Genomic DNA, 15651 nt, shown 5'->3' on the forward strand with positions numbered 1-15651 from the left:
ATTTTTTTTTTCTTCTATTTACTGCGCAGAGGAAATCTGTACAAAACTACACCGGTCGGGTCTTGTTAAGAGGAGAGGAGATTTTGTCAGATCACATTTCATTATTGGTGGCGTAGTACCCCATGTTTTGAAACTGGTCAACCGTAACAACGTGACAGCAGCGATAACCTAGAATATGTGCATGGAGGTGAAAATTATGCTCCGTAAAAAATCGGTATTGTATGTATTTTAAATTATAAAAAACGGTAAATATATTAATACAACTTAAGCACTACAAGACATACAAGTCATTATTTTTGTTTGTACAGTAACAGATAAACGCTAGGCTTTGCTATCATCTGACCGAAATTGTTTAGAGAGAGGAGGTCGAATTATTTAACTTGGGTGTCTGTTTTTTTCATTAACTTTAACAACCTAGCTTGGCCTCCTAGGCTAGTAAACTAGTAGTACTATAGATAGTAGGTCTACCAACCTAGTTTTGGCCCTGGGCAACTAACACACGCAACAGGGCTAGGCCTATTAAACAAAACCAGAAGTACTGGCTATGAAGAGTGAACGAAATATATATTAGGACTAACTTATTTCCAAGCGTAAAGTTAGTCTAGGGCCTAGGCCTAGCTATTAAAATTAAAATTAGAATAATTTAATTAAAAATACCAATAAACAATAAAGTCTAAATACACATCGAAATTCTTGTTTTACAGTTTTAAAATGTTGCTATGAATTTGTGGTTTGTGATGTGTGATATTGACTGGAAGTTGCAAAAATGGCTTTAACAACTCCAAGAAAAGTAAGTCATATTTATAGTTGTTATTTACCCAATTGGATTCCAAAACAATTTTAGAAGTTACTATGTTTTAATAACTATTGTTTCCACAGTCAGCACCATACATCCCGTCGTGGCCTTTAATCCCCCCGGAGGAACCTTGTGTTCGATTCTTTCTCCTTGAATGGAATGCAACAAATCCCACTAATGCTGGAAGTATGCAGGAAGAAAAGAAAAGAGTAATGCAAGTATGGAATGAAATGAAAGAAGAAGATAAGGAAGTCTACTATAAAGAGTATGAACAGGATTTAGTAAGAACTTAATTTAATTAATCTCAAAAGGACATTTCTATTTAAAAGATATATGATATGTTTAAAGGGTCTTTCACACTTGTTCCGACACGGTTCCAGTCCGACGCTGTCAAACCAAATCAAACGTCAATGCTATGTTTGCACGCGTATATCGATTAGTGCATAGCCCTGTGGATCATCATAGAAACAAAACATTGACGTTCGATTTGATATGCCAGCGCCGGACCAGAAACAAGCCAGACCTTTAAAAATGTATTGTCCCCTTAAAAAAATAATTCTTAAAATAATTTTAATGTCGCATATTATAGTTAGTTAGTTATATAATTATAGTCCACTTTGACCAAAAATTGCATCTTTTTTGAAGTCAAAGTTATTGAGAACATTTCATTATAATTACAACAAGGAAGAAAGAGTGCAAACCTATTGCTGATTGATTGCATTTAAATTGATGTTATCTCTTCACAGAGCATTTATTGGAGGATGCAAATGGTGATATGTGGATGCCATACCTGTAGACAAGCAATTCAAAGCCACAATAGTAAGTAAAAATAATTGGTCACAAAATAAATAAATAATAATTAAAAAATGTTGCTATTAATATAATGAAATAAATTATTGGTATATTATAAATAAAATTAAATTATTGTTGGCCTATTCTCTCTGGGAAGAGAGCTACAACTCAAATATATAACATTTTATTAAACACCCCTATCAGATAGTGGTGCATTCCATGAACCCTGCCCTTAAGTGGGAGCATACAAACACCCAACCATCATCATTAAGATAGACATGGTAGAGGTAACCATTTGATGTTATCACCTCCAGGGCCCTCAGGCTTCAATTCTAAAATTAAGTCTGAATTTAAACTTCCTTGGACACTTAAATAGTAATTTTAAAAAGAACAAGATTGTTATTGTACATCATTTCTTAAAATGTGTGAATCCAGTATTGTATAACAATGCAACCTGCTATAAAGCTACAATTCATAGTGGACTATAATTCTTTACAAATATATTGTCTCTCTAAACAATTTTTTTCTTCCAAATTTTTTGTTGAACATGCCATTTTAATGTCACATAATAGTTATTCACTTTGACCAAAACTGGATCGATAAAACAAATTACCTGAAAAAAATGTAACTTAAAGCAAAAATACTTAAATTGTCTGTCAGACAATGGTTTTTGGTTACAATTTACCATTTTTTTTGTCTTTTATAAGTGAAATAATGATTTTTTGGATCTGAAGTGAATAACTTTATTAAAACTGCAAAATGGCCTATTCAAAGCCTGATTTCATTAATCTTCATTTTTCATGTTTTTTGGGACAAAATCTCTTTAATTATTAATTTATTATATTATTATTTGATTAATTATAGGTATTCTTGATGTTACTCATTTTGTCAATAAGCTAAAACAAAGTAAGGATAGAAACATTTTTCATTCAAAAGAAAGACAACAACCAAAGATTGGAATGAATTCAATTCCACATGGTGCTCAGGTAAAACAAAATCTTGTATCCACTTGTGAAGTCATAGCAAAATCTGTAAATTCTGTGGAACAAAACATCCACACAGAAGAGCTGCAACAAATATCTCAACAATCGTACAAAAACAGCAATGAAAAATGTTGTGAAACAAGTAAAAATATGGAGTGTAAAGAGACAATGTCGGTTGATTTTCATTCAGAAACATGCGATACAGTGGAACACGGTTGTTTAAGTGAGAACAGTTACTCTAAATTTGTTGATGAAAAAAATACGCAATTGATAAACATATCACCTGCTAATAACTGTAAGTTAATTAAGTCAAAAAATTCCAAAGAAAACAGTTCTGAAGTCAGTAATTTGTCTGTTGTGACACGTGGGTACCCATTTACTACAACAAACTGTATGGATTTCTCTGATAATGAGTCTGATGTGTCAGAAGAGGTCTCTTTACAAGATTTAGTTGTACCAACAATTCTTTTATCTGATGATCGCTCAAGTCCTATTCACCAAGACTCTCCTGGCGCTTCCTGTCCATCAAACACAAGTGCAGAATTTTCTACTCAATTAACAAGTTCTACCAATAGTGGTCTTTCAGTATTTCCTTCGGAATCTCTTCTAGCAGTTCCTTCAGACTCTCTTCTAGCAGTTCCTTCGGAATCTCTTCTAGCAGTTCCTTCAGACTCTCTTCTAGCAGTTCCTGCAGACTCTCTTTTAGCAGTTCCTTCAGACTCTCTTCTAGCAGTTCCTTCAGACTCTCTTCTAGCAGTTCCTTCAGAATCTATTCTAGCAGTTCCTTCAGACTCTCTTCTAGCAGTTCCTTCAGAATCTCTTCTAGCAGTTCCTTCAGACGCTCTTCTAGCAGTTCCTTCAGATTCCTTTCTAGCAGTTCTTTCAGAATCTCTTTCAGCAGTTCCTTCAGACTCTCTTTCAGCAGTTCCTTCAGACTCTTTCATATCAGGGATGGAAAGAAGTCATTTGCAGTCAATTTCTAACACCTTAAGCCATTCAGATAAAGATCAATCTATTACAGACTTTTCTTCAGATTCTCATTTTCCAGAACCATTGACTTCCAAAGATTTACAATCTGCAACTGACATCTCCAATTCTCCAGTTAATTTGTTGACAGATTCTGTGAATAATGTGCTACTACCTGATGCTGTGTCATGTCTTCCAATACCAGATGGTCATTTAGAGAGGTCAGTTCCGTTAAATAAAGAAATTAATGATTTAAAACCAAATGAAGTTGAGTATTCGGACATTAAAAGAATTACCGTTGAAATGATCCTTGAAAAGTTGAGACATCTTAAGTCACAGGAAGAGAATCCACAAGTTGACGGTGAAAAGAATCTACCAGATTCAACAACTATGTCCGAAGTTGACCACAGCAACAATGACATTGATAGTAATTGGCCAGATTTTGTACCTATTAGGAATACCTTAACACAATGCACTTGGGAATTCTTCATTGAAAATGAGGCCAGAAGAAATTATAACAGAAAGGTGACTTTAAAATTACAGTGGAATTCAAAAGGAGGAGAACCTATTCGGTGCGTTGATAACAAAGGGGCAATATTAGACATCCGCAGTATGCAGCCATTTGTTCGATTAAAACAGTTAAAGTCGCTTACAACTCCTATCGTGCTAAAAACCTGTGATAACAGTCCTCTTTCGAGAATAGGAAAAAAGAGACCACCTATATTTATCCGTAAAAGCAGATTGTCATCGTTTCATCAATTCCGTTCCAAAGAAAATGTAATCCGACTTGAAAATAAACAAGTTGTTGATAAACCTGTTGTTTGTAAAGTGTGTAATGTTGGTTTCGCAAAGCAGGAGACCTTTAGAGTTCACATTGCTTCCTGCAGTAAACCAGTTCATCTAAAGAAACACAAAGCTTTAAAATCCTTATTTGATTGCTTACCGTCACAAGTAGATGAAGACAAGAATTTAACCAGAATCGCACAACAATGTACGTTATGCACGGAAACATTCACCGATCGCGTTCAACTTAAGATTCACTTGTTCACTGTTCACAAGGCACGTGTCTTGGAACACTTGCCAAATCGACCGTACGCATGTTCTATTTGCCCGAAGCGATTCAAAAAGAAGGGTCACTTAGTTGGACATGTGTGGACGCACATGCCGCATAGATATAAGTGTAGAGAGTGCAGAATGTCATTTCCGCGTCCTCATATACTTAATGGTCATATTAGGAAATACCACCGCACTGGAGTCCGATAGAATTTCCACAGAATGTGATAGTTCATATATGAGATGAGACACAAAATGTGCAGAAGATGAATTTGTATTTGTTCATATTGAAAACATTAGTCAGGACCAGACTAAAATTATATATTGTATATATATATTTATTTAGATTGTTCTTACTAATACAAAAACAGTATTCAAAATATTTTATTTATATCTATTTTACGATACATGTATGTATAGATATTAATATATAATTATTAATATATTAATATAAAGAAATTTTGAACTTTGCAAATTAAAGCAGTATCAGTATTAATTTATATTATAGGCCTATTTTAATCTTTTTAAATAGCAAATTATTAGCTATGTATAATTTTTGTAGTTAAAATTAAATTTGATTATTTTATGATACTCAATATTGTTAAAATCTTTAATTAAAAAATGTTGTTATTACTAATTAAATTTACATTTGTTCTTTTTTTCAATTTGGCATAGATTCTGTCAAAGAATTATACAGGGATCACAATGTTAAGTTACAGTATTTTATTAGTTTTGCCTTGACGTTGAAAAGTTACTGTTACTTTGTTATCTAGTATTATATTAGAATATTTAAATAAATTATGTTGACGTGCTAATTAGTTTTTAATGTGATACTTTAATTAATTTAAAGAATTTATTGTTTTGTCTTCTATTTGACAATAAGCATTCATTAACTAGTATTTTACACCACCCAAACGATCACTTCTACAATGGTGGCGGTTACCACACCGATTATAGTCCTGACTGCCACCACCCTAATTGTGACCACCTCTGCTACCACCACCCTGACTGTAGCCACCTCTGCGTCCACCACCCTGACTGTTGCCACCACCCCGACTGCCACCACCCCGACTGCCACCACCCTGATTGCTACCACCCTGCCTGTAACCTCCCTGACTGCTACCACTCCGATTGCTATTACCCCAACTTCTACCACCCCGACTGCTACCACCTCGACCCCTTTTTCTCCTACCATGCTCAAAACTATCTCTTGTATCCCCCTGTTTCTCTGTCCTGATATTTTGTGATTCGCCAGCCTCTTCACCCCTTCCAGATTTGGTTGTAGACTCCATATCTGCTTCCGACACCATTGCATTCATTTCTTTGACCCAATTAATCCAATGGCTCCACAGGGCACTACTCCTCAATGTACTTGCATTTCCAACTATGATTAAACCTCGTCGTGCCCGCGTTAACAACACATTAAAACGTCGTTCATCGTCCAGGAATCCTACAACATTACAGGTAAATGGTTCGTTATCACCATCATTTTTGTGAGTTTACTTCGTTAAAACAATTAATTAATTTAACTTTTGTATAAAAGTTTTCAGTAATAATGATAAAATTATAACTATATATTCTTTTTTTTTATATTCATGCATCATATTTTCTCATATCCATTGTTGAATAGTTAGAGTGTACTAACCAATAAATTGATCTTTATTCGACCGAACAGCAGAAAATATGATCACTTCTCTTTCCTGTCCTTGAAAACCATCCACAGTGCGGACATCAATTTTCTGTTTGAGTGTTTTCTTGATTAAATTAACCTACCAGGTATGAAAACTTACATTAGATAGATCAAAGCAATTAGCAATTAGATTGCATTTGGATACATTTGTGTACTGTTTATGTTTCAGGTCAAAGTTTACACAAGTCAAAGGTCAACTGGTTGAGAAATTTAAATGAATAGCATATACGCATGTTGTGTTCAATTCGAATGCTTAGTTATAGTTATACTACATTATGTAAGTACAGTATATATTTTTATATCAAATTGTGATTTGTATTATTTTGTACCTGAGCCGTATATGGTGATATGATCCCTATTTCACTTTCCTTGATCTGTTTTGCGTTTAACAATCCAGCAACAAGTGTCTTGATGCGGTTGGCTTCATCAATATTTGACTTGGAAGAACCTGTCGTCGTTTCTTTACTCTGCAATAGAAAGTAAAACATGCTAAAGAGAATAGAAGACTACACAAAAAGTAAGTACTGCATATATCCTTGTGGTATAATCCCACATTGGGTCTAATCCTACCCTCTACTTTATATCTGATTTCACAAATAGGCATGTCCCTGAGTATAGTCCCAGTATTGACTTTTGATCTGGATGTAGGCCTCCCATTTTTGTGTTCTAGGGAGGGGAGGGGGGTTTGATTTGATTATACCAGTATGGTAGTACAGAAACATAAAGATGCTGCTGATGTATTCTTCTTTTCCTTCTGAAATAACCGTCTTCTTTAGACATTCAGTAAAGATTGTCTAGCTGTTCACAATCACAATATACAACTTTAAAGCAAATGTACACAGACCATGATACCATGAAATAAAAATAGTTGTTCATTGTTTAATCATTTGTACTAATAGCTATTGAATTATATTACCTTAATATCTAAGAAGATTATAGGCTGGCCTTTTTCGTAATAAGGAAATCCACACGGAAGAGGTCTGCTTTTTGCGTCTACTCCATTCAGTAGTTTGCTTTCATAAAATTTCAGAGATGGGAACTCTGCGAGCGTTGGATGCATTCTGTACTGGGTGTTCAGAAGATGTGTTGGGAAGCTCCTTCTTAACCTTTATGCAATAACAAGTTTATTATTTTTTGTTGATATCAATAAACCAATTCTAAAGCTTTGTCTACACTATCAAACTGATTTGACAAAAACAGTGTGATGTTACCCAAATATGGTAGTGATATGCTGAAATATGGTAGTGATATGACATCATCAAGTCCATATATGAGCACATCACATTATTTTTGTCAACTAGACAAAGCTTAATCATGTTCTATGTAGACCAATTCTCGTCGTTTAACATGATCAGAAGAATTTCATATGAGCACATTTCAAACATTTACCTTTCAAATATAGATATTTTGAGATTGTCGGCATTAGAGCTCTTCACCAGCGGAGGTAGTTGTTTGTCATCTCCAACAAGACATAATCGTATGCAGCCATATTGCAGCGGTACCATGGCTGCTGGCTCTGTAGCTTGTGACGCCTCGTCCATCAGAACATGTGGGAAATGTTGGTCTGTCATATAGCCTACACCCGCCCCAATACAGGTAGTGAAAACGATCTGCGAAATTGAAACAGATATTTGAATTATTGAATGGTTAAATCGACTCATAAGCTAAAAGATCCACAATGAATAGTTAGTATTTAAGCTCTGTCTACACTATCAAACTTGATGTGACAAAAAAATGTGCCCATATATGGACATGATGATGTCATATCACTACCATATTTAAACATATCACTACCATATTTGGGCACATACTTGTTTTGTCAAACTAGTTTGATAGTGGAGAGAGCTTTACAGTACCTTAGCCCGATGTATAATATCTTTTGCAACAGCAAAGTCCATCTGCATAGCATGCATCTTGTGTCCTCCAGCCGAGTACTTTGCCTCAAGAGTTATGCGTTTCATGTCATCAGTCACTTTACTAACGTTTCCAATTCGAACCATATCATCTGGAGATATGAAACCAAGTGTTAACACTTTCATAATCAAGTTATTTACACCCTCGTTGGTTTCCGCACATGCCAGAATTGGTTTTGAATCCCAGGTGTCAACCCATCTCTTGACAATCTCAGCGGCAGTAAATGTCTTTCCAGTTCCAGGTGGACCTTGGATGATAGTTATCCCATCATTCATTGCAGCATTGACTGCTTCCATTTGGCTTTCATTCCCGACTCTTGCCTCACCCCTTTTTGCTGGTTTACGACGTGTAGACGAGGCAGCTCCAGAATCAGAAACATCTGATTGTTCTAAAGTGTTAGAATTATCTTGAACTTCTCTTTCATGTTCTGGTTGTTTTGCATTGTCTGCATTTACAACATCAGAATGATGAAATTCTGGTGAGATTTCTGATGCGATTGGACAGGTTTCCTTAACGGTATCACTTGGAAGAGCACATATGTTTTTCAGAGCATCTATCATGCGTCTATATGAGACAAGGCTGGCAAATCTGTCAACACGCCAGTAGCTGTTGCGTGGGACATCTTCAATGTTCAACTCATCTGGCGAAGAGCCAACTTTGCAGATAAGATTAACCTGAATCATAAGACCTTCAAAGAACAGAAAACGTAATAATTATATATAAACTTACTCAGGCATAAAAGAACTCTAAACCACCTGATTAATTAATACATTTTATAACGGTTAAGATGAGGAAATCTGTGAGAATGAATAAAAGAATTTAAATAAAAAAATCTGTGAGAAAAATCTGACCCCAACCAAGAATTGAACCCAGAATCGTCTACTTGATATGCAGACATCCTACCATTAGACCACTGGGACATGTTATAGTTCATATATACATTGGGGAAAAAATCATTAATTTGCTTATACAGCAACATGTAGGCCTACTAAAATACCAGTCACAAAGTGATAATTAGAAATACATGCAACATAATATCACAGGATACCTACCTGTTCTCTTTGATTGCACGCATTCGGCAAAGTACTTTGGTTGGAACAGTAGGTTTTCATCCATTTGATGAGATGGAGTAAGTGCCATGCCATCTTGAGGTAAAAACGTCTGACGTGGAGCCTGAATGTTCAACCATCTTGCCAGCTTGCTTTCTGGGAAGGCATGTGCTTTTGAGAAATTGTCTGTGTTGATGGCAGTCTTCTTAAACACCTTGGCTTCCTCTAAGACCTCTATTGTCAAAAGACTGGTCCATCTTAGAAAGTATGTCTTAGCACCTTCTGTTTTGAAATCAGTTGGATCCAGCGGAAATAAACCTGAAAACAAATTTACTTTTATATAAAAAACATGATTTTTAAATTATTTTATCCATTTCTACAGTACAATATAGTAACAAAATGCTGTAAACATTAATATCGGGCCAGATACAGTCAACTCTCCCAAAACCGGAAAATCTCCCAAAGACTTTTTGTGAGGTCCCAAAGGTCCCAAATTCCTTTTTACCATTAAAAACACATTCTGAATACCAGACTTTCCAGAAAACCAGACATATTTGGCGAGCCCAAAGGTGTCCGGAATTGGGAGAGCTGACTGTATTGTGATCATTACATTAGCTCTAATACCTACCGATCTCAAATTGTTTGAGAAGATCCACAGAATGTGATTCCACTGCATTCCCATAGATCAATAGCTTTAGGAAATTTACATATGTGTCTACTCGAAAATATATACATTTTCTTTCCATACTTTCCAAAAACCTGGAAATCATAATAATGATACTTGTGTTTTAAAAATTGTAGGTGTTCTACAAATTGCACTCCTCAATGCATTCAGTGGTGCTTTTAAGCTCTGTCTACACTATCAGTCCTTATTATGGGCACATCTCATTTTTGTTCACATAAAGTTTGATAGTGTAGACAGAGCTTTATAGGTGTGGTGTTTGTATCATGGTGTGTAGAAGTTTGTCAAATTTAAGTGTGCTGTAATTTGCACCACCTTAAAGGTCAAATTGGCACATGACCTTTCCAGATTTTTTAATTTAGTTTTAATGATTATAGGATATAGAGCAATCTCCAGTATTTTATTTCTCGATAGAATAAATATTGCCAACAAAGAATTAAAGAATGTGTACAGTAAGTAACCTTGATGTCTTTGGTACAGCAAAATGGCGTTCCATTGCAAGAAAGCAAAGTAACTTGTAATACCGGTCATCAGTGTAGTCGTTGCTCAGTTTGGCATTTGTTTTCGAAAAAAGTATTTCTGTATAACTTGCTATGTAAGCACCATTCTGAAAAGAACACAGTTCAGTAACAAATTAAGCTCAGAAAATTCCATACAGCTATGCAGTTGTTTTATACATTTGTAGGTCTATACTGTAGCTACTCTTTCATACACTATTTGTAGTTTTTTAAAAACCCACCTCAGAATCTCCCTCAGCCATTGCAAAAAAGTCCTGTAGTTGAGAATCCAGTAAAGTTTCATTGTCTGCAAAAACCTTCAATTCATCAAACTGCTTGTCAACCTCGTCAAACCAGGTCTTTTTGTGTTCAGTATGTTGTGAATGAGAAACCACTGGAAAATCATCTTCATTGTACTCAAATTCTGGAACCTCAGCATCATTTAGAACTGGTCCTACATCCGGAGGATCTGTATCTGCTATGTAGTATGTCGGTAACATTCTAATGTCTGTATACCCTAAAAATAATTCACAAGACATTACAGGTTCCCGTCTCAGATATGCGTCACGATGTCTACTCTTAAACCCAGTGGAGAAATTCTGGAGGGCGACACTCATTACTGTGCGTCCATTTTCTTCCATGATGTTAATGAACGTGTTTCCTGTCGATTGATCAGCTGGATAGATTTGCAGCCTGCTACGACGTACAAGTACCGCCTGAATGAATTGGCCTCTATCAACTATGCAGTTCTCTGATTTGAAACCATGAATCGAAACAAACGCCCTCAAACCAGGAGAAGTCGTCGCATCATTAGACATTTGCGACAGTTCAAGCGCTCCGGGTATAAGAATAGTTATTATCCATATTCCACCAAGGTCAAACTTGCAGACCAGTAATTTTGGAAGATCTTCAGCGACTTTGCTTATTATTTCTTCCCAAGAAAATGATTCTTCAGTATGGTCCGCCATAGTGTACATTAAAGACCATTTAGTAGGGGATATTTCGGAGTCTAGAGTAGCAATATCTTCTTGAGACAAAATGGATGAGCGATTGAGGCCTGAATGGTTTGCTTTGATTACGTCCGTGCTATCTGGACAATCAACCATTGCAAGATCTCGCTGCAATCTGGTGAATGTTGTAAAGTCGATCAATTGACAAAACTCGGAAAGAAGATCCATTTTGTCATTCCTACAGCACCACTTAAACATCATTCGAAAGAGTTTAAAATCGTCGGCCGGCCAGTTGTTGCTTCGTAATAAAGAAAAAATTGTTTTTTCATCCTCGTTCATAAGATCATGTGACAGTATTGTAGATTTCTCACAAATTTCTAGATTGTATCGTATCATCAGAAGCTGTATGATTCCACTTCGTTGTCGTTGCAGTACGTTGCTATCGCCCCCAAAACAATGTTCTGTTCTTACCTCACCTGCTTTGTAAACAAGTGAAGCTGCCTCTTTAAATGTTTTATATTCTTCTGAGTTGTCCCCATATTCTTCTATCATCTCCTTTTCAATTTTGGAGATACTGTCTTTCGTTTCACCACTCAGCAATTTTGCATTGCTCACCATTTTTTGACAAATAAATGCATTTTTTTTTGGACGGCCAACTTTTAACAAGCATTTAGGAATAGTAACATTTTCACCAGTTTTTGCTGAATCAATTGCATGGTTGAATAGGTTAGCCAGGGCCATGCATTCTGGTGAATCGATTCCACCCATGTCTGCCCATTTTTCGAGTAGATTTGAGAACCTTGCCACCAGTCTGACATCATATCTAGCAAAGTAATCTATGAGTTGTGTTGTGGTTATATTTGCTTGCGTTTTTGCCTTACAACCTTAAAAGACAAACATTTAACAAAATCAATAAACCGTTTCATTCATTATATCCACTAATACATTCACTTGATGGTTTGTTATATGTTATTGTTATTTATTTATTCATACTGAGTAACCTCTTCAGTCAAAGACAGGTCTCCCAGGGGCCCAGTTCTATGATCAGTGGCTGTGTGTGTACTAGTACCGAGGTAACCCCTACCTATTCATCTCAAAAGATGTACTAGGTTCTTTAAAGTGCACATGAGCTAGATGTGAACACTGGACCTATGATTTATAGTCCTTATCCGAGAAGACATTTGTCACCAACGAAAGAGAAGGACGGTACCCAGTACCTTGATATGACGTTGGTTGCCAGTGCGTTTTTGGAACCAATGTTGGATCCCAACAAATCAAGTATTTATCTCCATCCAGGTCACTTCCAGCAATTTCATCGCAATGGGGTCGGCTGCCTATAACATAATTATAATTGAAACTTATTAGAATTTGTGGCCATATACTGCTAGTAGCCATAAAAATGAGCTTTGCTCTTTTGGGGGTTTCCTCCATTTTTGCTTTATCTTAACCACTTATCTCATCAAATAATCTTTGCAATTTGGAAAATAAATTGAATCTTGAATTCTATTATAATAGTATAAAACATACTGTACTATGCTATGAATAACCAGTAACAAAATATCACTCTTTTAATTGAAATATAATGACTTGGTAATGGTTCGTCTGCTTACCTTTCACTGGGAAGACTACACAGTCAACAAGATGTCTGATGTGTTTGTTATCCACACAATTAAGTATCCTGATATCGCCAGGATAATAACTTGGGCTCTTTGCAACAAACACTCTACCTTTTATCACCTGTGATTTTCCACGTATGGTCGGTTGAAAGAACACCGTTCCTTCCTCAAGGGTCTCGGAGATGTCACATACACCAAAGACATTACGCGACATCTCTGCTCGAATATTGAGGCCTTCAGCTTTAGATTTCTTGCTTCGTTCTAGCTTATCAGAAGCACCAGTTTTTCTGTCATCAAACACTTTCCTTCGAATGCTCTCCAAAACCTCTCTGATGTCTCTCCTAGAGCAGTAATCACTTCCCTCCATTGCTATCACCTTCTCTGCAAGGTCACTCCGCCCATTGATATACAGATGTTTCACTGCTATCCACTTGTCTTTTTCCAGATTTTGCAGTTCATCAAAGAATGTGGTCTGAAGCTTTAGGAACGCTTTATCAGGGATCCCCAACGCTGAAAGAATTCTGATAAAATGCTTTATGAGGTTACCGTATGCATATGGTTTAGCAATACCATCGTCGACCACTCCAAGAATGTGTGGCTCAACCAGCTTCCATGAAAATTTCTCCTGTAAGACAAATACATACATCAATACTCAAGCAGACAGTCAATTTTTCATGATTATGTACACTATACTATACATTATTATACAAATAATGAATGTTTATGAGTGGATCATTAAAATAGTGTGTACTATTGCATGTCATAGCATACATCAATACTCAAGCAGAGAGTCAATTTTTCATGATTATGTATACTATACTATACTTTATTATAAAAAAATGAATGTTTATGAGTGGATCATTCAGTAGTATTACAATTGCACACCATGTGACCCACAGTCGTCCAATCAAATGACAGGAATTTATTTAGGTGTTATATTATATACAAACAATGAATGTTTATGAGTCGATCGTTAAATAGTGTGTACTATTACATGCCATGTGACCCACAATTGTCCAATCAAATGACAGGAATTTATTTAGGTGTTTAATTAGGTGTTTTAAACCTATACTATTAGGCTGCATTATCACTGTATATTAAATATTGTAATGTATACTTACCAAAGAGTCCCTTAGCTTGATTCCTCTCTGGAGTTTTGGATCCACAACCAATACACCTTTACATCCTTTCAGTCTAATTTGGAAGACTGAGGGTACTGGTGGATTCTGGTTCTTATATAGTTCTGTTAGACCCTTTGACTCGGTAACCCTCATTGCGCATTCAATCGATATTGTTCCGCATCCGTCAGTAAAGTTATACCCATCTCGTTCAATATCGCCTTCCTTTGCAATTTCAGCATCTTTCAATCGGAGGACTTCGTTTGCGGTGGAAAGTAACAGCCCAATCCTTGCAGCTCGCTTGGCAACGTTATTGATGCTACTGAAGTCTCCAAACAGGTTGATGATTTCATTGAGGTTACCTAGCTTCTCGTTGTACATGTAACATGTTCGATTCCTAAGTTGGGAAGAACTGTGTCCGAAAAACTTGTACCGAGAAGGACTGGTTTTTTTGTTGCGGTAACTTACAAGTAGTCCATTTGACAGGCATTCAAATAGTTCTTGTCCCGGAAGATCAACATGAACATGAAGGACTAAGAAGTCACGATGGTTGAAGTTTGGATGTCTAAACAGGTTACACATCTTTAATTCACTTCCGTCTGGATGCGGATCAAGGACAAAATCTTCACAAGTCAGTTTTGGTCGTTTAGACGGTGCCGGTATTTGAATTTTTTGGGGCTTACGTAAAATATCTACAGATTTCATTCGCTTTTCTGATTCTGCTCGAAATTTCAAAGCGTCTGTTTTGATACGACTCATTTCAACAGCATTCTTTGAAATTTTGACCACTGCAGAAGCCATTTTTATTCTGTAAAGAAATATATAAGCTGATAAAATAAACTGTGGAATACAGCAGGCAAAAGTAGCCTATTATCTGTCAAATGGTTCAGCATTATTAAAAATAAATGTTAATTATAAGAAAACTCTGTTTTGTGATTGGTCAGAGTAGTTGAATAGTAAAAATAACACTTGGACAATGCACAGCAGAAACCATGGTGAACTACTGTATAAATATATATTTTAAACATCATTCAAACCAATTATATTGTTAATTCTATAAAAGGTATCCCTATTATATTCCTTTCAACCAATGATTGGCTGCTTGTCAAAGTCTACATTAGCCTATATGTGTCTTTAATTGTTATATTTTAATAGCTGAAATATTTTATAAAATCACACCATTGAATAAATACCTGTGTTTTTCTTTTCTTTGACAAATTTCAAGAACTTATATATGTTTGTAAATCAGAATAATGGACTCAAAACGTCTTAAAACTGGGAACTCGCCTTGAAAATGGAAAATCCCCACTAACAAGGGAATTTCCGGCCAACACGTCATAGTGATAAAAAAAAAACCTCGATTGGTGGCGCAAATTGAATGTTAAAACAAAACAGAGACGATTTAAAACCGTATTTGCTTTATAAATTAGGCATAATGTTAATTGACAAACAAAATGATCTAGTAGAATAAATCTAAATGTTTGTTAATTGTGTTAATTGGATGATTTGTTACGGTTTGAATATTTAGAAAACAAGATCGTTAAA

The 15651-nt window shown here is 35.7% G+C and overlaps 3 protein-coding genes across 4 annotated transcripts in view; 1 reads left to right on the forward strand and 2 right to left on the reverse strand.

Moving 5' to 3' along the window:
• The window catches only part of LOC144850042 (carbonyl reductase [NADPH] 1-like), a 93939-nt gene that overhangs the window by 36996 nt on the left and 41292 nt on the right, over positions 1-15651 (reverse strand). The window lies entirely within an intron of this gene.
• On the forward strand, positions 176-5104 carry LOC144849532 (uncharacterized). 2 transcript variants are annotated; one of them, XM_078706471.1, is made up of 5 exons: positions 176-245; positions 705-790; positions 880-1077; positions 1543-1615; positions 2453-5104. In XM_078706471.1, the coding sequence occupies exons 2-5, from the start codon at positions 767-769 to the stop codon at positions 4798-4800; spliced, it is 2643 nt and encodes an 880-aa protein (XP_078562597.1). In that variant the 5' UTR covers positions 176-245; positions 705-766; the 3' UTR covers positions 4801-5104. The 2 variants fall into 2 exon arrangements, with proteins under 2 accessions (XP_078562597.1, XP_078562605.1); XM_078706479.1 differs by having other exon boundaries at positions 189-219.
• Positions 5060-14907, reverse strand: LOC144835884 (uncharacterized). Its single transcript, XM_078691006.1, has 13 exons — positions 14110-14907; positions 12983-13613; positions 12590-12706; positions 10665-12256; positions 10387-10532; positions 9872-10002; positions 9247-9561; positions 8137-8882; positions 7670-7890; positions 7197-7386; positions 6610-6747; positions 6236-6359; positions 5060-6040 (listed from the first exon to the last, which is right to left on the reverse strand). Exons 1-13 carry the CDS (start codon positions 14905-14907, stop codon positions 5565-5567), a joined length of 5625 nt encoding a protein of 1874 aa, XP_078547132.1. The 3' UTR covers positions 5060-5564.

The sequence above is a fragment of the Antedon bifida genome, chromosome 1, assembly GCF_963402885.1.
Source record: "Antedon bifida chromosome 1, ecAntBifi1.1, whole genome shotgun sequence".
NCBI classification, from domain to species: domain Eukaryota; kingdom Metazoa; phylum Echinodermata; class Crinoidea; order Comatulida; family Antedonidae; genus Antedon; species Antedon bifida.

Bases quoted from the DNA above. Each gene is read 5' to 3' on its own strand.
- LOC144849532 (XM_078706471.1), top strand. From the start codon at position 767: ATGGCTTTAACAACTCCAAGAAAA. The intron at 791-879 runs GTAAGTCATATT...TTGTTTCCACAG, and splicing joins CTTTAACAACTCCAAGAAAA to TCAGCACCATACATCCCGTC. The intron at 1,078-1,542 runs GTAAGAACTTAA...ATCTCTTCACAG, and splicing joins AAGAGTATGAACAGGATTTA to AGCATTTATTGGAGGATGCA.
- LOC144835884 (XM_078691006.1), bottom strand. From the start codon at position 14,907: ATGGCTTCTGCAGTGGTCAAAATTTCAAAGAATGCTGTTGAAATGAGT. The intron at 12,257-12,589 runs GTACTGGGTACC...TTGTCTTTTAAG, and splicing joins GCAACCAACGTCATATCAAG to GTTGTAAGGCAAAAACGCAA. The intron at 9,562-9,871 runs GTAGGTATTAGA...ATTTGTTTTCAG, and splicing joins TCTCAAACAATTTGAGATCG to GTTTATTTCCGCTGGATCCA.